Raw genomic sequence first — 25,275 nt, 5'->3', positions numbered from 1 at the left:
GCATTCCTTTAAACTCCAAGGAGGGTTGAATTGAGGGCAACTGGATTTAGTTGTAGATACTTGTGAACGTTTTGCCTCTCATCCGAGGGGCCTCTTCAGTTCCAACTGACTGGCGGGGAGTCCTAGGTATTTAACCTTTACAAGTCGTTGGAGTCACCTGAGGCGAAATGTGAATGGTTGTTAAATCTCCTGGGAAGAGATGAAAGGACATCATTGTAGAACTGAGGAAGCCACTTGGATGAAAGGCGAAACATCTTCAAGTATCTACAACCAAGTCCAGTTGCCCTTGATTCAACCCTCCTTGGATAACCATAACCTGGATGACTGAAAAATAACCTTTTGATGCATGCCCAGTATTAAAATGATGGCCATTATTACTATATGAAAATTGAAGGTACCGGATATTTGGGATTTTAGACAATGAAATATTTCTTATAAAACAGAGCAGGGAAATAACCATCCTGTTCCTCTCCAATGACAAACCTCTGTTACAATTCAGCGTGAGTAATGTAATAATGTTTTAATAAGACCTTCAGTGATGGAGGAAGTACTCAGATCCTTTACTTAAGTAAAAGTACCAATACAGCAATGGAAAAATACCCCATTACAAGTAAAAGTCCTCCATGTAAAATTCTATTTAAGTAAAAGTACTGATTATTACATATGACATCATTAGATTATTAATACTGAAGCATCAGTGTGTAAGCAGCACATTACTGTTGTAGCTGCTGGAGGTGGAGCTAGTTTGAACTACTTTACATACAGTTACCTAGTTTAGTCCAGTGGTTCCCAACCCTGGGGCGCGGGCCCCTCCAAAGGGTCACCAGATAAATCTGAGGGGTCGTGAGATGATTAATGGGGGAGGAAAGAAGAAAAAACAAAGTTCTGATACACAAATCTGTTTTCAGTTTTTGGACTTGCCTCTAAATCTTTGATTTCTGGTGAAATATTGGATCATTTGAACATTTATTGAAATTAAACAATGTGAAGTTTAGAGGGAAAAATCACTATTTGGTGGAGCTGTTAACAACTCAGACATCTGAAATGTGACCCGACTACACACTGCTTATTGTAATACATCAAAAGCCAAAAAGGTTGGAAACCACTGGTTTGATCTTTAACAATGTGTTGTATTTTAAAAGCTTGTTATATTATCCATTGTGCCAAATCTTCATCTGAAAAGTAACTAAAACTGTCAAATAAATGTAGTGGAATAGAAAAGACAATATTTCCCTCTGAAATATAGTGGAGTGGAAGTATAAAATAGCATCAAATAGAAATACTCATAAGTACAAATACCCTACAATTGTTTGTAAGTATTGTACTTGAGTAAATTATTTTACTGTTACTGTAAGGTGCTCACTGTGAATAGGAAACCTCACAGAACATTGTAAAATGACATTGATAAACCTGTGACTGTCGATTTTCATTTGTTGATGCTTGTGTGGGAAATTTTCAATTTTAAACTTCATCATTTGAGTTTGAATGTAACTGTAAGAGTGACTTTCTAACAATAAAGTCATAATATTGGAGCAAGGGAGCTTTTGAAGGTAGGTGAAAATGAACTGTGTGATGAAATGAGTATTTCAAACATACCTTAACCTAAAACCCCTAACCCTAACTTGTCTATATCAAATATTTTGGGTTGTGAACACAAGAGTTTCCTGAATATTTTCTTCACAAATTTGGCTTGAGTTCAAAACAGATATTAGAATTTAAAGACTTTTATTGAAACCAATTAGCTTTTGAGAAATTTAGAGTGTCCAATTTATTAATTGTTTTGAGGGAAAGTGGGAGGAAACCAGAGAACCCGGAGTAAACCCCACCACCTCAGTGGACAACAGACTCAGAAAGACTCAGGACCAGGACTTGAACCCTCACCCTCCAGCTGTGAGGAAACACTGTTGACCACTGAGGTGACCCTGAGAGCTCAAGTCCTGCCCCACATGGAGGTAACCTGGATGTGAGGCCGGACTGAAGCTCTTTACCGCGTTCATCTTCTCTAATGACTATAGAGGCGACATACTAGAAAACGTTCATTTGGGTCGTTCTGGAGTGAAGGTACAATTGGCCTATGTGGTCGTTTCATTACGAGGATGTGTTGAACATTTTGTTCAGAGGAGTGAGGAGAAGGAAAGTTGGTTTGATTTGAACTGCAAACTAAAAAAACAAAAAACAAACTCTCTTATATGGTCTTTTAGAGCAAAAAAGATTTTAAAGACTCAATATCAGCCTTAATGACTGGTTCATGTTTGTGTTTTTTTTTTTACAGTGTAGTCTGGTGTACGGGTGTCCAAAGGCTTCCAAACCACCCCACAGCCGGGCGGCTGATTGACAGGACTTGGCTGGCTGTGGACCCTCCTTCCCAGCGTCTCCTCCTCTCTCTCTCCTCTCCTCCTGTCCTCTCTCCTGCTCTGCTCTGCTCTCTCCCTCTCTCCTCAATCGCGGGGCTGCGCTCACCGACTCGACACCGCCAACAGGGATGCAGCGAGGGCGCAGCGCAGCCTGAAAATGGCACCACCACGCGTCCTGTGGATCTATCCATCCCTTTTCCTCCAGTGCTCCCTGCTTCTTTTTCACGCGTTGTCGCCGTGCCGAGCCTTACGGAATTACCCGGAGAATGAAGGTGGGTGTCCTGGTTGGGTTATGTGAACCTTGTAGCCTAGTTGGTTGTGCGCCGTGGTGACGGATAGGGGAGCCCCATCCCGTGGTTCCACTTGCCGGGGGAAGGAGCGGCGGAGACTGCCGTTAAGTGCTCGAGTCGGTTATGAATCATGCATAAAGAAAAGCGGAAAAAAGGGAGAGAGAGGGGGGAGAAAAAAACTGTACGTCACGTTTTTCTTTTCCGAGCATATTGACATTAAATTTGTATGACATATACACACAAGCGACCCTGCCATGCTGAAGATAGAGGAGGCTGATGTAGACATTTCACTTAAAGCTCCTCCACATTTTATTTTTTCGTTCACTATTTTTTTCTGTCAGTGAAAAGGCCTAACTTATAACGATTATGCCAAAACAACATTGACATCTCTGTCAAAATCCCTTTTAATTATATCTAGATATCATTATAACACACTGATAAATGATTTATTTTCTACTGTGGACTCCAGCCTTCTGCTTCAGTCTGCAAATGAGGAGCAGCAATTACATTAAATTTGTCACACGCTGCTGCTGAGCCTCTCTCAGTTATTGTATTAACATCGATGCTTGGCCTGAAATTAGCCAATACATTTACTTACTAACTACTCCTGACTGCTTGGTGGGCTGAAACATGGCAGCTTGCTTGTTTAATGAGAAGTTCAACTTGCACTAAGTGGGGGTAAAAAAAATCCGTATAGAAATATAGTTTTCACACAGGCGATAGTTTATAAAACAGGTTATCTGAAGCAAGTGGGGAGAGTAAGCGGTGTTGTGATGCCTGCTGACTGTCAGACAGTCTGACTGGAGAAGATACAGATTGTCATTCTGTGAATCATTTCCCCCCTGTATTCCCCAAAGCTTCAGTCAATCCTGTACTGTAGCTCAACAAAGCTCTCCATCGCTGTTATGAGCTGCCTCTCTTACTCACTCACTCTCACACAACTCCACAAGCGTACACAGGATAGACAGAACAATCAAATGATTCACATCACACACACACACACACACAATGACACAAAGGCCACATTAAAGGTTTGATGGGACCTCCTGTCTCTGGATGACTTAACAGTATAAGCTGTGTGTACATACACACAGCGCTGAATGTATGTCACAGCCCCGAGGAGTTCACGCAGAACAAAGGCTCAGGAGGATAGATGGGCAACGAGTGTGAGGAAGAGGAAAGACGGTGAAGGAGTGTTTTAACAGTAGGAGACAACGTATGTGAGGGAAACACTAACACACTGTTGAAATATTCATTGAAAGGAGCATGAATGATGAAACCAACTGGAAGCCAAAGGAAACTCCTGTTGATTTAGATAAACACACAGGGGCATCTGTGAGTTGCGGCACATGTGTATGTTTGTGTATGAGTGTGTGTGTTTGTGTAATCATGCTCAACTTGAGAGTTTGTGAGGTGACTGACTGGTCAGATTGATTCGATTACTAACACACACTTTTCAAGGAATGTGCCAGGCAGAGTGTGTGTGTACATTTCTGTGTGACTCATTTGGTCTTTTATCTCTCTGTCCTGCTGCTTCAGACTATTGGCCTAATTGGCACCTTTAAGCCCTGTGTGGTGTGTGTGTGTGTGTGTGTGTGTGTGTGTGTGTGTGTGTGTGTGTGTGTGTGTGTGTGTGTGTGTGGGTGTGTGAGTGGGTGTGTGTGTGTGTGTCCCGGCAGGACGGTAATCCAATGAAGTCATTTTTGTTGCACTCTATGCTCTGCTTTTACCTTTCGGCCTGCCAGTTTTCCTGCTGTGACTGCACGCTTAGCTGAGGGATTGCTCTCTTCTTGATGTGTGTGTGTTTGTGTTTGTGTGTGTGTGTGTGCGTGTGCATGTGTGTGAGCACCTTGTGTTTGTCTATGAGTGTGCGTATTCTCCACCCACGCTCGGTAGTCGTGTTATTCCAGGAAATCCTCCCTCTGAGTCTGTCTAGTAGCAGAAGCGAGACTGTCATAAAAAGATGCAGCTCTCAAGGCTCAATTAAGAACACAGTCCCTTTGATAGAACTGATAGTGTTAGCAGAAAAATAGTGTTAAGCTGACAACAAGCTTAGTTTACTACCGGAACTATTGATCTAATCCAAAATAGTTGGCATTTACAAGAAAAGCAGTAGCGAGGGTGGACTGGCGGAGCATGGTGCTTCAGCAGAATTGATAGAATTGTTTGAAATAGCTGCTAACTGCAGACTGGGGAAAATGATCCATAGTGAGAATGGCTTCATTCATAAGTTGTTGTGATGAAGAGCATCCCTTTAAAGGTCTTTGTTATGAGATAGAAAGAGGAGTGGGAACGGATGAGTTTTTGTGCACCAGCAGAGGGAGCCCCACACACCCTCTCTCTGAACCCTGAGGGCACACTGATGTAACAGCAGGGTGGATGCTCACCGGTCTTCCCTTGGTTCATTCTTGTCCTGCTGCCCTCCTGCCATCTTAACTCTCTATATCTATGCACTCTTACACAGTGGAGTGACACGTGTCTTACCTGCTTTTGTTTTATTATTACGCGCTCAGGATCACAGCGGGGAAAGGAGCCGACTATCACTTCTTTCTATTTTCGTGCCTTCCCTCTATCTCTAAATATACCTCCTCAATCCTAGAAAACACAGATGCATGATTGGAGCCCTATGCTTCCTTCCACTGCGACTGTTAGTATACTAATAGAGGCAAATGAATGACTTCATTCCAAGTTCCGCCTGAAAACTATGTGCAAATGGGTATAAAACTGAATTAATAATTAAGTGAAAGCAGGGAGGGAGAGGAGAAACAACAAAAGACGGGAACATTGTGAATCACCTTTGGTTTATGTTATAGTTTACTGTAATCAGCCTTGAAACTACGGTACATTTGAGGCTTTACATCAGATTGGCCTCAGGGTGCTGAGGGAAAAGGGCTTGTATTGCTTTGTAAGGTTAACACGAGGGTGAGCAGTTAGTGCAGAGGCAAGCATATGTAAAGCATGCCCTCGACTTACACGCACATCTTATGATTCACACAAGATCCTGACTGTGGTATATTGTCGGGTCAAAGGTCTCCTCTGGTTTAATTGCTTTAATCTATAATGGTTGCTTGTAGTTATCGGCAGAGCCATACCTCACTGAGTGTGTGTGTGAGTCCAAGAGATTGCCGTGCTCCCATGTAACAACCGTGACCTTGGACAGAAGAGGATATAGATCTCCGCTCTCATCAGAGAGCAGCGGAGAGAGACAGCAAGCGCGAGCACCCTCCTGTTTTTCTTTTCTCTAATCCCCTCCTTTCATATCTGCTCTGCTTTGCTCTATTTTCCCTCCATCTCTCTCTTCTGGATTGTTTTTTTTTTCTTTTTTAGTCTTTTTCTTCTCTTCCCTCTCCCTGTCTCTTTCTGTCCTCCGGTAGCAGTTGGACAGGAGCCTGTGTGTTTTCTATAATGAGATGGAGCTCCTATATCAGCTTAACACAGGCCCATTCTCGAGCACACACATTCATGTACATAGATGTATGTGCACATGCATGCGCGCACACACACGCGCCCACATACACTCGTCCTACCCTAATGTATGGCTAGGGGGCAGTTTGGTGGTCTTGGTCCAGAGAATAGTGTCACGTATTCCCGGGGCTGGCTGATAGATGGGGTTATAAATACAGCTCAGTGACAGAGAATGATTCTGCTGTGAGGGCTTCACCTCATGGATTCATTGTGTGTGTGTATGTGTGTGTGTGTGTGTGTGAGAGAGAGAGAGAGAGAGCGAGAGAGAGAGACAGAGAGAGAGAGAGAACAAAATTATAAATAAGAAAGAAAAAAGACAAATCCACAAGAGAGAATCAGTGAGACAAAACAAAACAAAAGGGGAAAAAAAGGACAAAGAGAGATATGTTCAAAACAAACCGAATAACACACCCATTTATCTGTGGTCTAGTGAGCAGAGCACCCATAACAGCACCCAGAAAGGCTTTGTGTTGTATTCAATGATAGTCAGTGGTTGCTCAATTTGATTTTGTATTCAGCCCCACCCATTCAAATGTAATTCACTTTTGTTTTTTTGTCTTTCTGTCTTTCTGTTTTGAAGGCAGAGGGGTGCTTTCTTTTGTATTCATCATGATAAACCGTTAACCCTTGAAAGCCCCTTTGTCCATGTTTAAAGGAGCAGTTTGACTTTACAGGAAACACGCACGTTTGCTTTCTTGCGGAGAGAAAGATGAGAAGACTGATATGACTTTCGTATTTGTACAGTGAAAGCTATAGCCAGCTGCTCGTTAGTCTAGCTTTGCACAAAGTGTGGAAACATGGGAAACAGCTAGCATGGCTCTGTCCAAGAGGAAGAAAATCTACCTACCAGCACTTCTAAAGCTCGCTAGTTAACATTATATCTTGTTTGTTTAATAACCAAAAAAAAAAAAGGCTATACATGTTTTTACAGGGGGTTGCAGGTTGCGACTGCGTCATTATGAGGTTTGAAACCAAAGGAGAATCCAGGAAATTACTACACCCGCCCATGAAATAGTCCAGCACATAACCCCCATAAAACCACAGATAACCATTTTTATTACACTTTGGTGTTTACACAGATTAAACAAAGAGGATATATGTGTTAAATTGTGAGCTTTTGAGGTACCAGGCTAGCTGTTCCCCTCTGTTTCCAGCCTTTATGTTAAGCTAACCGTCTTCTTGCTGTAGCTTCGTTTTCACTGTACAGACATGAGAGTGGTATCGATCCTCTTTCCTCTCTGCAAGAAAGCAAATTAGAATATTTCTCCAAATGTCAAACTATTCATTTGAGGCCAAAAAAAAAAAAAGTCTGGTAGCAATTAATGTGAAATCACAACCAACAAATTCTGCAAAATCAAAGTTTATGTGTCAGTCAAGCTGATATTTGCAGACTATGTTGTTTGACAAAAATGCACAGGCTTTATTTTAATTAAATATTGAATCAGTGTGTATTTTAACTGGTGTTATGTAGATACACAAGAAAGAAACAGATTTTTTACACATTACCTCAGTTCTCACCATGCAGGTGAACATGTGTGCATCTTAACCAGCTAGAATTGAACTAGAGCGGTTTTTAGGCTTGGATGATTTCTGTCGGAAACAGAGTTCTTTAATGTCAAAGGAAGAAAGGAAGCTTTCCCTCAGTGTCTGATGTCTGATGGTTGTAGTGAAGTTTGGGTATAAGTGGCCCCCGCCCCCACCCTCTGCTGACCCCTTCCCCCTCTGAACAAGCCCTTAACTGCTGGTCAAATCACTGATCACTGGGCCTTGACCACTTTCTACCCGCCACCCTAACACACACACACACACACACACACTTCCCTTCTCCTCCTTCTCCCCTTACTGCCCCTCCTCACTCACACACACCTCCCACCTCCTGTTCTGACCTTTAATTTGGCTAAATTCAATTCGGTTGTTTTCTTACCTCCACCTCTTCCTCTCTCTCTCCGTTTTAGTCTCGTTTGCTCTGCTGGTTTGGCTCGTGCCGCGGCTGTGAAAGGCTGCATTATCCAGCATTACAAACAAACACCCGAGGGTTTGGGTCAGACGTAGATATGGAATGTTTGCTGACCAGCGCTCCAATCTTTTCTCCGCTGATTAACATCTGTGAAGATATTATAAGAGCAAAACACCTGGGTTGGAATTTAAATGTCGGAAAACATTCACACCGCTTTCTCTTTATTGTAATTTACAGAAAAGATTCGGTTTGCCGTTTATTACAGTTTTCTTGACAAGCTACCTCTTATGGCGGTGCGTATTATGACTGTGTATTATAAAGTATCCTGATGCTGTAATAGCACTGGATGGCTGGTTGTATAAAGAGTCCAACTTTGACACAGTTGGCATTGATTTCTTATGACTGTGATCTTTCCCTAAACTTAACCGAGTAGTTTTAGTCGCCTAAACTTGAACAAACATTTACTGTGGAAGCGGTAGACCAGAAAATGAGTCTTTTTTTTGTAACTGCCATTTGTAACAGTTGTTCTGTTGAAAGGAACAGCAGACGAGAATATGAATCATTTTGGAAATCGATAATAAACAGTATATTTTGTTTTTAAATTGGAGGACTTGTTTTCATGATTGCAACTTCCTATTTGTATTGTTGGAGCCTCTCAGATCTCGAGCTACAAATGTTCTTCTTCTTGCCCTTTTCTGACATGATTTGTGGAGTTTTTGTTTGTGTGTGATATGTAGTTTCAGTATGCAAGGACAGCTTGTGTTATCCATGCATGGCTATTAGCTGAGACTTTGAGTCATGTAACTGCTTTGCTGGACAAAAATGAACAGCAAAAAAGCTGAAAAATGTTTCTTATTTTATATAGAATTCCTGAAAACAAGAAACATGTTTTAGCTTTACTGCTTTATAAAGAAGCAATATCCTTTTTCATTTCAATGTTTTCCTGTTTTTTGATGTTCAGTCTCTGTTTACTGCTTGATGGTGTCTACATCAGTGCAAATTGATTTAGGTTTGATTTGATAGAAGCAGATGGGCAGGCAGACAAGTTTCTAGACAGACAATTACTGTAGGTGTGTGGCACTGACAGACGTAGAGGTGTGTGTGTGTGTGTGTGTGTGTGTGTGTGTGTGTGTTATATATATATATATATATGTGTGTGTGTGTGTACCGATAGTAGCAACCTGTCTAAGCACACTTTTATTTGACATGTGATTTCCTATCCATCTCCACCGCTGTGGCTCACTCCTGAGGTTCCAGGCCAATTTACCCTCCTGTGACCAACCACTGTGTGACAGCACTGTGTGTGCGTGTGTGTGCATCCACAGGGTGCCAGGGCTATTGTCCCATCAGGAGGAATGTCTTAAGAACTAACAGAGCACAAAAAAGGTCAAGATGAAGCCCAAAAACTGTGACACACACATTGAGAATTTAAAGAAAGACATGCTGCAGAATTAGCTGTCCTGTGTCTTATTATTAACAAATGCTCTATCTATCACTCCTCATTCACTCTTTTCATTCCTCATGAGGTATCTGAATTCAGTTCTTTAAATGAACGGTGGAATGCGTCACAGGTCGAGTGTGCGGAGGCGTATGTATCTGTGCTTTGTACTGTGAGTCGTTTCTGAATTCTCAAGGTCTCCAGTTTGTGCATGCTTGTGTGTGCACGAATTTGCGCGTGCATCGGTATGTTTTTGTGTGTGTGTGTGTGTGTGTTTGTTGCTCTTTGCTCTTGATGAGTTGTTGGCATACTAGTGGAAGAAGCTTATTAAAAAAACAAGTGTCTGGATCCGACTGGGTGTCACAGTTCAACACTGCAAGCATCCAACCAGCAGACAAACCCTTATGCACACACACACACACAAACACACCCACACTCCAGAGCCTCTTCAAGCGACAAACTAGGGCAGTGCTCCTGTCATAGTCTGTCAGAATGGCATCTTTTCTGTTCTGCTGGTGCTGCCAGTGTATATGAAATAGCAGAGTAGGCTAATATACCTTCTGCTACAGTAGAAGGGGGAGGGAGGTCCAAAAAGGCAACCTCCAGGAGGCAGAGATCATCACATACATGAATATTTTTATATTTTTAGCATTGTGCACCATCTACCTTTTGGGTCGGCTGGGTTCTTTCAAGGTTTCAGAGAATGAGGTTTTCAATAAACCATGTGCATTACTTTTAAAAGTCACTCCACTATAGCAGCTGCCTTGAATGAGAGCTTCTTTACAATCATCACATTTTTTCACATTCATGACTTCAGTATAGAGGGCATCTTATGGCTGTTATCTTGAAATATAGACTATAGCTATAGAAATTTGGTGTCTTCATTGCTGCTGGCTTACTCATAAAAATCCGAGCCACAGTTTAGGCATACAGTAAGAGCTTTTGATTAATGGTGCAGTTGTATTTGCCTGCTTGTCTCGTTTTTGTTTTTTTCTACAAACATTTGGCTGGGTTGGTCTGTTTGTACTGGATTTAAATGAAGCAGAAGGCCTTCTCTTCTCTTCTTCATCTCAGTCTAACTGAGAGAATATTACACAAAAGTAAATGATAAAAACAGAGCAGAACAAAGTGAATTGATTTAGTTTGTCCAGTTGCATTTTTACTTGCTTTGATCAACATTTAAATAATTAAAGCCGACTTGATATGATAAACATCTCTATCATTCATCACAACATATGCACTGCATATCCAATGTGTCAATTTAGCCACACCGAGTGACACTCATCACAGTTTATTTTTGTTGATTAGCATTTTAGTCTCTGATTAAAGAGATTTTCTAGCGTGTTTGTACGTGCACACCTTTATGTGGAAAAAAGAGTAAACAGGTCATTTCACATTTCATACATACATGTCTGTGTCTTTCTTTGACTCCTCAACATCCCGTCCACTCTGTCTTTTCTGCACCAACTGAGTCACTAGTTTAGGATTTCCTCACTTTGGTTTCTGGCTGTCTGAGTGCTTCTGCGTGTATTTCTCTGATGTATTTTGCCTTCTCCATCTTATCATAAGTAATGGAAGATGAAAGCAACAAGCAAGAATCAATTTATCCTCTGGGCACCAATGTCAGACTTTCACTTTCGCTTCAGTGTGTAGATCATTTCAGTGTTAATTGCTATGCAGTATATTATTAAATCTTTCCTGAATAACTATGTGACTCGAGTAGAAGATGCACCTGTGCAAATAAATAGAGATCAGAAGCCTTGACATGGTGTTTACTTGCCTTATTATCCCACTCATTTCTCTTTTCATAACCAGCACATTAAGTGTTTATAAAAATACACTCAGAGAGTTGTGAGATGAAGCTGTTTATAACATTGAGCTTGCCGTTGTGTATAAAATCCTTTATGTCAAAATAAATTCTTATTCAAGAGTAAATTAATTAACGCAACAAAACTTTTGTCAGCCTTGATTTTCAGTTGAACGGGAAATGATATACAGTTATTATTTTGAACCATTTATATACCATTTATCCATACATGTTGACATCTAATTGAATTTTATTTCATATGTTTCACAGAATCAGCTTTCAGTGATCTGCTCCTGTCTGTCACTCATTTGTATAGCTATAGGCTAATTATGGGAGGATACTTAATATAACTGATTTTAATCTATATAATTGACCCAAAGTGGAATTTGACTTTGTGTTTGTTGAAGTGTGGAGGATCAACATAATATTTCTCTGAACAGAATGGTTAGAAAGCAGGGGAAATTGAACTGAATCAAAGACGAATTAGGATTTGAATCTATTTAAATCCACTGAATTATTCATATACACAGTTTACAGACTGCTATTATACTCAAAGAAGAATAACATTTTTCTTCCGAAATCAAGCTACATTCCAACCCACCACCACCGCAAAAAAATCTTATTGAAAAATTACATTTATTGGAGATTGGGATATGCCTGCTTCAAGGCCAGTGTGAATACAGATGTATGCAATTTTGCTGCAAACTAACAATGTCTGAAATGTGGTAACATATTTTAACTTTAACTCAACACCTTAAAAGGGGTCAAGCTTCAGGGTTTAACAGGAATGGCAAAGGAATAATGTTAACAAAGATAAATAAGATAATTTACATGTAATGATATGTGCATCAGGTCAGAATGTTCAAGGCACAATCCAGTTCCAAAGAAAGCGGAGCCCTTCCACCAAAAATCACTCTGAATTTGCTTGATTGGACTTCTAGCAAATATTAGACAGTAATCCAATTTTGGTTTATATGTTTGCTAAAGATGCAAAAAGAGTGTTAACATCAAAAATATTTGTGAGTATAGGCGCATGAAGTATCTGATCAGCTAAGAAACAAAATTTTACATAAACTAAAACTTAACCTGTTCAATTATGAAAGAGAATATACCTCAAATTTATGTTGGGAAAAAACAGAAAAAGTAATCTATAAACAATTTAAGATGAATGTTGAATATCTCTGTCTTCTCGCTGACCCACCATGACAAATGTTTTGTGTTGCATCTACTTCAATGAAAAGCTGCCCTCACAACCGCCCCTTCCTGTAATATTCAAACCAAGTGCTTACCGTTGCTTATATGCTTAATAAAAACAACTCCGGGGAAGGAAGCTCGTCTATGACAAAATAATGGACAGGAAATATCACCAGATAAGGATTGTAAGGATATAACACACAGCCTCAATAAAATGACATGAACAGGGGATGAGACCACAGATTGAGAGAGAAAACCAGAAGAGAAATGACTGATTGAGAGCCTCTGGTGGGTTGTGGATGTTTGGAGAGAGGACTGATGAAAACACAGCATGGGTGTGTAGCAGTCTTGGTACGACGCCTGTTTGTTCCTAAAGTTCAGAGCTCAACTCTTCACACTCCTTCATCCTGCTCTCCATTGGCCTGTTTGTTGCCCTGACAACACTCTCACTCGTTGAACTGCACTCTCAGTGGAGTGGAAGCAGGGGAATGTTTGTGTGTATGTGGCGGCACTAATACTGAGATAGTGTGTATGTGTGTGTGTACAGTTGTATATCTGTTTTATTTATTGCATGGGGGTGCATTTGAGTACAGTATGTTATCTTCTTATAGAGCAAACTGCAAAGCTTGGTCCTACTAGAGCATAAAATTGAATTGTGTTGTGTTTTCTGCTTCTTCTTCTTCTAGTTTTATTTATCTTTGTTGTTGTTGTTGTTGTCTTAAAAAAAAGATATTTCAAACTTAATGACTCTGTCTGATAAACTGAAGGATGAAATGCAAAGTGAGGCAGATTCATATGTAGCAATTCAGTACTATACATCTATACTGTATGGTTTCAACCAAAGTGACATTATAAGGGGTAAACAGTAATGTAACTTGCTTTAATATTATTATGCTATCATTTTATATCAAAACCTCAGAATTCAATTGTATTTATTTTGAATATTAAAAAAGAGATAAAAATCTGATTTAAAAAAATACCAAGTATTAAAAAGCAAATTTTTGCTTTTAAAAATACCATTTGTAACTCTTTTTTTAAGGAATAGTCAGCAGCTCTTATGAATTTTTCTCTTCTCTTAGTATCATCAGAAGATTTTCTAAGCTGTGTTTGTCACAAGAGGACCTCGATCACTGTAAAATGTGGTGATCAGCATTTTTTTGCAGCAGGAAACAACTTTTTGGTGTGTAGGGACATAAAACCTGAGTGAATGTGTTTGTTTTAAAGATTCTGGCTATTTTTAAAGATAAAAGCCAAAAACAATGACTTGTATGTTGTATCACCATGTTGAATGTAGTGTAATATTTTGTGTTCTGAGCAGAACAGATCTAATGAACTCATTATGAAGTCACATATTGTACTCTATATTGAATCTGTGTGGTGGTCTTATTGTGCAATCTTTTTCTTTGTGGCACTGGCACCATCTTAAGGTATGTGTGTCAGTTGTTTGTGTGTGAGTGTGTGTAAGCATCCTGGTCTCTTTGTGTGCCAGTCTGGATGTTGGCAGCACTGTTTGATTCTTGGCAGGTGGATCACAGCTTCTTGCAGCCCTGCTGAAGCAGTGGATACAGACCAGAGAGACAGAACGGCAGAGAGACGTTAACAGACAGGAAAGGAAAGAGAGAGAGACACCCCAGAGGGTGGAAACAGAAGTGAGAAGAAAAATAGACAGACACAGAAGGAGATGAAGAGACAAAGAGGAAGAGGTTGAAAAATGTTTGGTTTTTCTGTACACGGTTTTATAAGTAGTAGCGACTTCAGCATTTTACTGCATTTGTACAGGAATTTCCGATCTACACGTTCTCGCCACCCTTCCTCCTCCTCATCTTTCACTTTCAGAATGTAAACCTCACAGTTTGGCGCTGAAAATCAATAAGAGAGCATGTCTCCCTGTAACCGAACAACTCTCACAATTATCAGGTCACATGTGTATGTGTATGGATTGTGATGAAAGCCTGGGGAAGAGTGTGTCTGTGTGTATCCGTGTGTGGATTTGTTCGTGTGCACATTGAAGTGGTATTTTTAGGTAGAAAGGCTTGTGAGAGACATGATAACAGGTAGATTTTTGTTTCCATGGTGTTACTTAGTGATCAAATTTGGATGGTGGTCCACTGTCATGAGATGTCATGTTTAATAGTTGATCAGCATGGATATTGGGTGTGTTTCTGAATGTGTGTGTGTGAGAGAGAGAGCGAGTGAGAGAGACACTGGTCATTAGATCGAACATGAGCCTGGCCTGAGTGACTGAGTGATGAGCTTAGTGTTTTTATTCCAGGCTAAAGCAGGCCTGGCCCAGGCTTAGATTTCACACACACACACAATTTAGCCAAATCCCTGGAGAAAGAGAGATAAAGAGGAAGACAGAGGGAGGGAGCATTTAGAAACATAGGCATGTTAGACAGAGGTGTGGCTTCATGTTGGTTTGAGGAAAAATGTTATATTCTCATAATTTCTCCTCATCTTTGGCACACAAACAAACACAGGTACGCTCATGCATTCTAGCTGTGTCAGCAGACAGGAAGCTATAGGTAATACATAATTGATGAGTCCAGTCATTGATTACAAGTGATAAGTGGTATTGACAGGAGGTGTGAGGAGAAGAGAAAAAGTGTCGATGTATAGGTTTATGTATGTGCGTGTTTTCCCAGTGGGCTGTGAAATGGCTTTAGAAACATTAACAGCCTCAGTAACATATTAGCTTACAAAGCGATACTGTTAAACATGTTTCCCAGTAATGAGAAGAAACACAGTGAGTTCAGACACAAAAAAGTGTCTGAAGGTTCTGTTTATCCAAATTCTGAAAGAACATGTTGTCTCACTCTAGTAGTATTGAGCAATGCAGATAGTTTTGGTTTGGAGACACAGTATCTGTTTCTGAGATCTCTGCCTCCAACACAATACAATGGGGTGATGAAATTTAATTTGTGGTGTTCACAATTTTGGAAAGTACCATATAAAAGAACAATTCAACATTTTTGGAAATACACTTATTATTTTTGTTCTCTGAGAGTTAGATGGGAAGATCAATACCACTCTCATGTCTGAGCGTTAATTACAGAGCAGGAGCCAGGAGGCGATTTCTAAGAAATAGCTCATAAAACCACAACTTGTCTCTTTTAGATTTCTGTTTGCTATCAGACTGAACAAACAAGATACAACATTCTAATTATGAGCTTTAGAGATGTTGGTAGGTGTTTTTTTTTTGTTTTTTTTAAACTTTTGTCAGTACCAGGCTCCTAGCTGTTCCCCCTGATTCCATTCACCTCCATTGTTTTGGGGTGCAGGCAGAAATCTCAGAGGCAAATATCTAACACCTGGACAAATAAAGTCAAAACTACCTGGTGAGAAAATGTGTGCTTTTTTGGGATTTTTTGTGGACCCTTTCAAGCTATCATGGTTCTATCAACAAATATCAGCTATTCTACCAACTATTAAGAGACAGCTTTTAATTAATTGTAATTCTATAAACCTTGTTCATAGGTAGCTTTTGTCTCTGTACAGAAATATGAGTGTGTGTGACTCTCTAGGAAATCACATATTATTATACTATTATGTCCTATTTCTGTACGCTACTTAAATGCCTGTGAACTGAGGAAAGCAGTCTAAATGGTCTTCTTTAGTCTGTCTGAATACACACACGGGCTGGAGGCTGCCTCTGACCTTTTGCTGCTCAGCACCTCTCCTCCACTGTTTCTTTCTCATCCTTCTCATTTTCTCTCTCTCTCTCTCTCTCTCTCTCTCTCTCTGTGTCTCTCCTTGGCTTTGCTCTGCAGCCTCTCTCTCTCTCTCTCTGTACTTCATTATACCATGCGCACTATTTTCTCTGTAGCTGTTTTCTCACGCAGACACTGCTGGGTGCAGCCGCACGCAGATGAGTGTGCCGTTACACGCGCATATACGCACATATACACACACTAATACGGCATGACATGCCTCCCTGTTGTCACGGTGTGCTGAGCTGAGGAGAACGGCTGCGATTCAGTTAGGGCTGATGAACAGCATGGGTGCAAAAGGAAGAGAAAGAGAGAGATATGAAAAGAGGAGGTGGACCAATTTTACAGTCTCTTTGTGATACCTACAGGCAGTATGGATACACAGAGGGGCATGTAAACAGGCACCCACCCTTTCCAATTGAGTGATTAGTCTCATTTGCATTCAGGAGGACAAACTGTATTTTGGGTTTTTTTTTTTTAAAGTTTTGAATAGTTTTTCTAGGTCAGTGCAGCTACCTAATAAAAACTAGAGGCAATATGTAAATGTGCTGCTTTTAAGTGATGCAGTCAGTTTAAATTGTGTCAGATCAGCAACTTAGATGTCTGATCTGTGGACTGAAGGCAGAGGTTCAAAGATTTCGATAGCGGGAGGATAACCTGGGAGAACCACAATGTGTGAGACTGAGAGAGAGAAGAAAGAGAGAAGCAGCCGTTTCTGCAGATGGATACTGATTAAATATTGATGGTCAGCGGTGTTGAGGGCTTGATTAGGACTTGACTGAGCCAAGCCTCAACAAGCACACACACGCATACACACAAACTAACAAGTGACAAACACACACACACACACACACACAGGTGAAAAAACTTACCCCAGAATCTGAGCAGGTTTTCATTATACCTCCTGTTGGTTAACCCGCCACCTTCCTCTCTTTGCTTTTCATTCACACCTTCCTACATCCTCCATCCACTTCCTCCTGTCACACAGATCTCTTAAACAGGAAACATCTTGTTTAATTATGAGTCAGATGGAAAATCATGCAGAGATTTGTTCCAGAGGATCGCACGAGCAGAGTCACACTGCCAATCAAAAAATGCATGTAAATGTCAAAATAATTGGTTAAAACCAGCAATAAGTCCTTTCTGAAAATGTGTTTTTTGGAATTTGGGTGAAAACAGTGGTTATCGTTTGGCTCACAATGGATTTCTGGAAGTTATGGGGGGAAAAAAAGTATCAAATTGTCCTTCTCAAACCACTCCTGCAAGCATAAACCACTTCAAGCCAATGACGGAGCTGGGATAAAGTGGTTCTGACCAATGGAACAGCTGGTTGGCACGCACCCTGATTTGCTCTAACCAACGCATGTCATGACTGTGTACTTGACAGAGTTGTGCATGAGATTTAAGACAAGCGCAATGGTTTATGCTATATTTTTTAAAAAGATTTGACTATTTGAAACACACACAGGTGTGGTTTGAGAAGTTTTTGTAAACATTTTTGATACATTTTATGTGGCATGAAAACTTGTCAGCATTGGAAGCCGTCGTAACCACTTTGAATACAACCTGACTACAGGCTTCTTTCTCTTTTATGAACACAAACTACAAACCTTTTACAGCTATTTTTCAAGCCTGCAAATTGTGAAGTGGTTGATATTCAAAAGATCACCTCAGTGTTTTAAAATGTAAATGTAACTAAAACATTCTATAGCCTCGGGATCCTGATGCTGTTTCAGATTCACTGACTGACTTTCTGTCCCCTTGAACCATAACAGCTGCAGCACAACCACAGTAATCTTAAAATTGAAATTATAGGTTTACCACTGCTTGTGATTCCACTGCTGTTGTACTCCAACACAACATAAGACACCCTTGTTGTATAAAACATCAAAACATGTTAGAGTCTTATATGGAAGGTTTATGTGGTGCATTCAAGAAAAGATTATCTCCACTCTGTGAATGGAAAACATTATAAAGAGGGTTTTTTTCAGTGAGTGTATTTATGTGTTTATTCTCTCTCTTCTGTGCTCTTGCAGTTACGTTGCTGGACTCCATGTCAGCCTTGGCCGACCTGGGCTGGGAGGCTTATCCTAATGAGGGGGTGAGTATATGCAGCACAACACACACTCACTCAAGCAAAAATCATCCTCTCTTTATGTCACAGCTGGCACCAAAAGTATAAATCTAATCACTACTAGCGGGTTGTGTTGACATGTTTCATTTTCAGGGGACGAACAAGGACTCAGAGCTAGCAGCAGCACTGGAGTGTGTGTTTTAGAGAGCACCGGGTTCTTGAGCGCTCCTTGCTAAATCGGGAGTCTGCAGGGGGAATTTACAAATTATTTCCGCTGCGCTGAAAACGCTGTGGCACTGGAGCCTCCATTTATTACGGGTTGTGATTTTTGGGACAGAGTGAAGGAGCAGGGTGGAGGGGTAAATATTCTTACGTAAGAGGAGATGGTGTGTACAAAGTTGGTGTTATTTGCATGTGTATATGTGTGTGCGTGGGGGTTGCATAACCAGCCTTTTGCAGGTATAGGGACCAAGGGAGTCTGGAGTGCAGCCACCATGCGTCAGAAAATGACAACAGAGAAGTGAGAGGAGGGGAAGAGGTTGAGAGTGCAGGGGAAGAACGATGAAGTGCATTCAATAAAGAAATAAGAGCAGGTTCTGTATGTCACTCTAGCGCAGGAGCTGTTGAATGGCACTGAATGAATTCTATTTCCCCTTGAGTCACACTTCCTCTCCACTATTCAGCGTCGGTGTGTTAAATTGCAGGATGCCACACGCGGTTTCATGGTTGTGCACAGCAGAGAGGCAGCTGAAGTGAGCAGAGCTAAGCAAGGTTGTTTTCTCAAGCAATCAAGGGTATCAAGTTCACTTAATTGAAATGCTCTGATTGTGTGGCCATATTGTGTATGTTTGTGTATGTTGTTTTTTTTCCCTTCACTGAGGTCCTTATAGAAGGAGCAGAATGTGTTCCATCTGTGGCTAAGCCAAAAGGTTCAATCTAATTTTGAAAACCAGAGTGCACAGATTACTTTTATTGAAAATATGGTTCAGTTTGTGGTGACTCCATCATGGCCCGGAAAGGAACATTTGTTGTTAGTTTACCCTCAAAGAAATGTGTTTGCTGGAAAGTAAAATATATGTTTAAACTCCGTCCTGTATAACCTTTTTCATGAACTGTCATCACAGAGGGGATCTGGCATCTCCTCCTATAGTGTGTACAGAAATTCAAGCGAGAGAACAAAGAATGTATTTTATTGAAATAGCACTTGGAATAATGAAGTATTTCAAGAGACATGAAGACATTTCAAGAGCGGCTCACTGTGCCTCCACTCAACTCCTCTATCGTATAAATACTACAAATAGATCCTTGTTAACACAGTATCGACTGAGACATTGTCAGAACAAAAGTGTTATGTTTGAGTTTCTTTACTGTCGGGTAAGGCACAAGTTTCATTAGCTGCTTTATCTGACCAAGGAAATTATGGAGTCTTTGCTTTCATGGTCGTTGTCGTTCGGTCTTGTAGTACATGATGGTGATGTTATCTTCCTCTTAGATAAACATGATCCTCCCTGCCCTTCCTTTGTCTAACCATTGTCAGTTTAAAAGACAAACACAAAAGGCTAAATTGTATGAAATAAACAGCTGTTTCTGCTTTTTACTGTTCTAACAGCTGGAAGAAAGGCTGGCTTAAAGAAAAACAAAGCAACTGAAAGTGAACGTAGCAAACTGTCAGAGGTGAACTGAAATGAATAATAGAAGATTCTCCTATGTGTACCCATTTTTAAAAATCAATATAACATAGCCGATTTATTGTGACATCCTGGCATAATTACTATAAAAATTGACAACATGGTCAAGAGTATTTGACTCACAATGCCAAGCAGCCAGTTTTGCTTTTTTTGGTTTGTGAACTTGACACAACATAAACACAAACCCTTCCTAGAAACTCCAAGACATATCGTTAAATCTCCTATAAACTATTAACCAAATTGGTCTTTGAATTCTCTTTGAGGTAAAAAAAAAAAAAAAAACACAACCATTGTGAAAGTTTTGTCATTATCTGCACACATCCCTGCCTGCTGATTGATCTTACCTGTTCAACCGGTACAACTGATTCTTATTGTTTGGCTGTTTTCTTGAATTTAATCTCCGATTTTGTGAGATGTAGTTTGGCTTTGTGAGGCTAATTGCTTGTTGGCACATAGAAGAAGCTACTTTGATATTCCTGGACAGACAGAAGCAACAAACATTGTTTTGTGATAATAAACAATCTCCTTTGGTGCTGTAAAACAATCCAGCAAATTTGTGGCATACATCATAAAAAGCACTGGCAGAAGCTGCCAGTCTTGTTGGCAACAGTGTTTGTTTACTATAATTACTATAATATATAGATATGTCTCCATATTAAAGCAGTAAAGGCTTATTTATAGAAATGCTACATGAATTTCATTGAAAGAAGAAAAGGGGATAGAGAGTGATAGGACAGTGATAGACTGAGAAAGGAAAGGTGCCAGGGCTGTGAGAAGGTCTAATGTTTCATATAAAGGGGATTATCTAGTTGACCTTTGATCTTTAAACCTTGGGATTGGTCTCAGCAAGAGGCAATTCCCACCAATCCGAGACCACTGTCTACCTGAATTAGTCCAAAACCACACTTGACCCCCATAGGTCATGCTTAATCCAAGCCGTGCAGGGCCGGATGTGCCTGAGACTGAGTGGAGCGACCCACTTCTGTCACCAGGCGAGGGTGTTCCTGGTGAGGAACACAAAACAGATACGTCTTAATGATGTTTAAAAATGGGAGGCCCCACAGCATCTCTTCTCTGCCAGAGAAGACCTCAGCTTTCATTGCCTCCCGACCCGCCTCCTCCTCTTTCTTCATCTTCAATCTCTGTTTTCCCCTCTCCTCTCACTCTGCATCCTTACACTAAGCCAGAGCTTGTTCCAAAGTTTGAAGGCCAATTATGTCCTCGTAGGTGTACCCATCAGATGATTGCAGGAGGAGGGATATTATGTTAAGCTGGTGAATGGTTGAACCTAAACCCTGATCTGACGTCTCTGCTTCACTTCAAAGCAATCAAGCGGGCTCCGTGCTGATTGGCCGAGGTGATTGAGGGTTCAGGCAGGAGAGTTTCATTCTGAATGTTAATTAGTGTTCAGACTGAACCAACACACCACTCTGCAACAGTTTTAACTGTGTGTGTGTGTGTGTGTTTGTGTGTGTGCACATGTGTACTCCTCAGCCTATCCAAACATTTTCCCAGTTATGCTTTTGGTAGATTTTTCCCTCGGGCGGCTAGTGTATCATTTGCAAATATGGAAGCCAGCAGGTTGTTTTCATGTTCATAAACACACCTGTGCTTTACACCAGGCAAAAGTGATGATGAACATGCTCGCCAACTAGGGAAATAAGTCGCTCACCAGGAAGTGGCAGTAATCCAGCCACTCCAAACTCTGCCTACAAAGAAATAAACAAAGACATCATAAAGCCCTCTTTATCCCTCAATGACTATTCCCATAAAGGCTTTAATCACCAGTCCCCAGGGACTCAGCTTTCTGTGTATGCCTGTGTGTGTGGGGGGTGTGTGTGTGCCCGTCCTGTGATGTCCGACTGGTCTCAGCTCTGCACAGATGGGTCTATTTAGCTGCCAGGCGCGCCTGTAATTTACCAACATTCATTCCTCTCTCTCCCCTCTTCTCTCCCTTCCCTTTTCTGTCTCTTGTTTTGTTCTTTTAATTGAATCGACTGCAGTTGATCACAATGACTCTCAGTTGTTCTGCATGCACAATGTCAATAATACATCCTTTATATGTAACCTCCAAACTTTTAACTGGCTGTCAGGGACATTTGTGTCAGCTCACTGCAGCAGTTTAAACAATCTTCAGCCTCCTCCTCTTCTTCTTCTCCTCACATTTCTTCTTCTCCCTTGTGTCTGTTTCTCTAGTTGAAGGACTGCTGGGTCAGGATCAAGAGAGAGTTGGTTTTGTTTGAGCTCCAATTCATACACAGTTGACGTTTCAGCGGAGGCTGTGGAGATTAAAAGCATCTGAGTGTGTGAGAGAGCTGGAGAGCGTGCGCGAGTCTGTGTGAGAATGTGTGTTTTTATGTGGATCTGTTTTAGTGCTCAGGACTCAGAGGTGAAATGCGTCAAGCTTTTACCGGGTTGTTGGGCCGTCACATCAGATTAACCTCAAGAATCCAACCTTAGTGTGGGCTCCGCTTGTCTGAAAGTTTCTCTTAGCCTTTTTTACTGCTTTTGTTGCTTGTTATTTGCCTGTCCTTCCTCTCTTTCTGTCTTTGTCTTTGCCTCTCAATTCGTCCACCATTCAACTTTCATTTAAATTGTAGGAGACATTAGGGATGACAGGTCTGCATGAGAGTGTGTGTGTGTGTGTGTGTGTGTGTGTGTGCATGCTTCAGTGTATGCAGGTGTGTGTGTATACATGCGTTCATACCATGTGTTTGTATGATGTGTTTGCATGATCGGACTACTGTAAAGTGATATGTGCTCATCACTATGGAGCTTAAAGCTTCAGTCTTAAGATGATGACAGGAGCTCAGAACCAAGATGGTGGTCCTCTCATCCCTCACCACAAACTAGGACTCATCCAGTGTGTGTGTGTGTGTGTGTCCAAGAAAATCCAGTTAGCTTCCCCTTCAATGGATCAGATATCTTGAGTCACTGAAACCACATTGGTTTATTTTCCTTTTCTTTAAGGAATAGAAATGTTCTTTCTATTTGTGTGTATGTGTGTGTGTGTGTGTGTGTGTGTGGTGTGTGTGGATTGTATATGTGTATGCGTGCCTCTCTACATCTCTGTGTGTATGTAGATAGCAATGTTTTCCTGCTCATGCGAGAAGTGTTCTCAATTACTGCCTTAGTCAGAAGTGGAAACAGATGGTAGCAGATGACGGGAGACAAAGTAGCTCTGTCCTACCTACTCCTTCTCGCTTTCCCTCTCTCTCCCTCTCATATTCACACACATATACACACACTTCTTCCTCTTAAGCGCTAAATCGTGCATTCACTTTAGAAAAATACGCTCACTCTATGCACACGTGCAGCATAGACAAAGACAGTCCTTCAGTCATCTTGACACAGATCATCACTCATACTCACCCAGACAGAACATGCAGGCTTAGGGTTGGTTTGCACTAAACCACAGTTCATTGAACCTGGGCCCAGTTTCCCATAAGCAATCTTTGCACTGAGATCTTCTTTGTCCATTGAATAGCGATGAAATGAGATGATCTTATGGCTAAGTGGTGCTGTTTTCAAGCTGGCTCTGATTTGAAATGTATGTTTTAGCTGAAGTGGATTTCTCAGTTTCTCACCTTTTCTCATCCCCTCTCTCCTTTCTGCTATCCCTCTATTACTCTCCCTTCCTCTGTCATCTCTTTCACCCATTTTCTCCTCCTGCGCCTCCCTTCTTCACATCTATTTCCCCACTTTTTTTTATCACTTTCTCACACATCCCTCTCAGGTGTTTCCTTCCCTCCTTCCTTTTTTACTCCCTTCTTCCATCTCTTCTTCCATCTTTCACTCACCCTCTCCATCTGCCTCCCTGCTTTCTATCATCTTCCTCCCCTTTAGCCCCACTTCTTTTTCTTGTTCTCCATCTAAAAAAAAAATGACACCTGATAAAGGCGGAAGATCCCAAATCCGTAGCACAGTAAAATAAACATGTCACAGTGAACTTTCTCTCTCCACCTCTTCCTTCTCATCCTCTAGTGGGAGGAGATTAGTGTGATGGATGAGAGGAACACCCCGATGAGGACCTACCAGGTGTGTAACGTCATGGAGGCCAACCAGAACAACTGGCTGAGGACGCGCCACATCAGCCGGGAAGGAGCGCAGCGCGTCTACATCGAGATCAAGTTCACCTTGAGGGACTGTAACAGCCTGCCCGGGGTCCCTGGTACCTGCAAAGAGGTCTGCACCACACAGGATAATACACATGCAAGCTTTTTAACACACTGGCAGCATGGTAGTTGCTATATAATAAATGTTCTTGCAACAGGTGTGTGTGTGTTTAAACCGTCCTGGTGAGCAGGCCATTGAGTTTTGGCTCCATCTGTGCTGTTGTGTAGCTGTGTGCTCTCTGAATTATTTTTAGGAGGAGGCAAGTAAAAAAGACGGATTTCTTTATTTTGGAGATCAGTAGCACAGGAGTAGGTTTGATTTGAAACATGGTAGAGGCAGAAATTGGAAGGAGTCTGGGGTTTTTCTCAAAAAAATCACTAATGCAACCCTACAAAATATTCTTAGAAGTGTAATGAAATTAGTATTTTCTTTCAGTTCTCAAATGCGTAACTTAGAAGAGACATATTGTATTTGTTATGGATACAGTTGATTAAAACGCACATCATGACATTTACAAATTGAAATAAATTCACCCCACAGCACACACACAATAGCAACTCTGTGTATCCAATCAACTCATTTGTTGATTTAATCAGGAAATTAAGTTGAATAACAATTCTCCACATTTTCAATTAAACCTGCCTGATCTTCATATTTTATTTATTTGATACATTTTATTGTTTGCTTTTGCTGTTTTCCTTTACTGCAGCAGAATGAAATGTATCAAGACAAAATGAAACATATTTTTTTCCTTAGACAAGGTTGAACAAAAGAGAATTTATTGTTTGTGGAGTGCATGCATATTCATAGCTGGATGTGAAATTAATGCTAAAGCTGCGCATTACACACTGTGCTGCAGCCAAAAAAAAAGTATTTTCAGTATCTTTTAATTTCCCTTTTCCATTCAATACACTCAACACAAAGTCTTTGATGGCTGTGGAAGAGGTGGGAAAAGATTGACATGAGAGAATGAAACAAACGATGCTCTAGAGGCTTATTTTGTGGCTTCTCGTATATTTTAACTTCTGATATAGTTTTTTACTGTCCCCTATTCGCTTATATCAGTCTGATGTCACTGCTCTCCTCCATATTCATTTCTCTCCACTCTGCCTGCCCCCCGCACCCTTTCACTGTCATTACATCTCCAGAATGAGTGGTGGAGATAGTATGAGCCAATATAGA

At 40.9% G+C, this 25,275-nt stretch overlaps 1 protein-coding gene and 1 long non-coding RNA gene across 3 annotated transcripts in view; one reads left to right on the top strand and one right to left on the bottom strand.

The window, feature by feature from the left end:
- The first annotated feature begins 1,896 nt into the window (after window positions 1-1,896).
- Window positions 1,897-25,275, top strand: part of epha4b (eph receptor A4b) — a 96,574-nt gene continuing 73,195 nt past the window's right edge. For both annotated transcript variants that reach the window (XM_044367091.1, XM_044367090.1), the window contains exons 1-3: window positions 1,897-2,626; window positions 18,252-18,316; window positions 23,962-24,162. In XM_044367091.1, coding sequence (XP_044223026.1) covers window positions 2,512-2,626; window positions 18,252-18,316; window positions 23,962-24,162 — 381 coding nt within the window. In that variant the 5' untranslated portion in view covers window positions 1,897-2,511. The remainder of the gene's footprint in view (window positions 2,627-18,251; window positions 18,317-23,961; window positions 24,163-25,275) is intronic.
- LOC122993167 lies at window positions 8,040-24,102 on the bottom strand. The gene is made up of 3 exons (XR_006406352.1): window positions 24,013-24,102; window positions 23,778-23,849; window positions 8,040-8,213 (listed from the first exon to the last, which is right to left on the bottom strand). It is a non-coding gene; the product is annotated as an uncharacterized LOC122993167 (long non-coding RNA).

This window comes from Thunnus albacares, chromosome 12 (assembly GCF_914725855.1).
Source record: "Thunnus albacares chromosome 12, fThuAlb1.1, whole genome shotgun sequence".
Lineage (NCBI taxonomy): Eukaryota > Metazoa > Chordata > Actinopteri > Scombriformes > Scombridae > Thunnus > Thunnus albacares.
The sequence above is the reverse complement of the archived record's forward strand: the minus strand, read 5'-3'. Positions and strand labels throughout refer to the sequence as shown.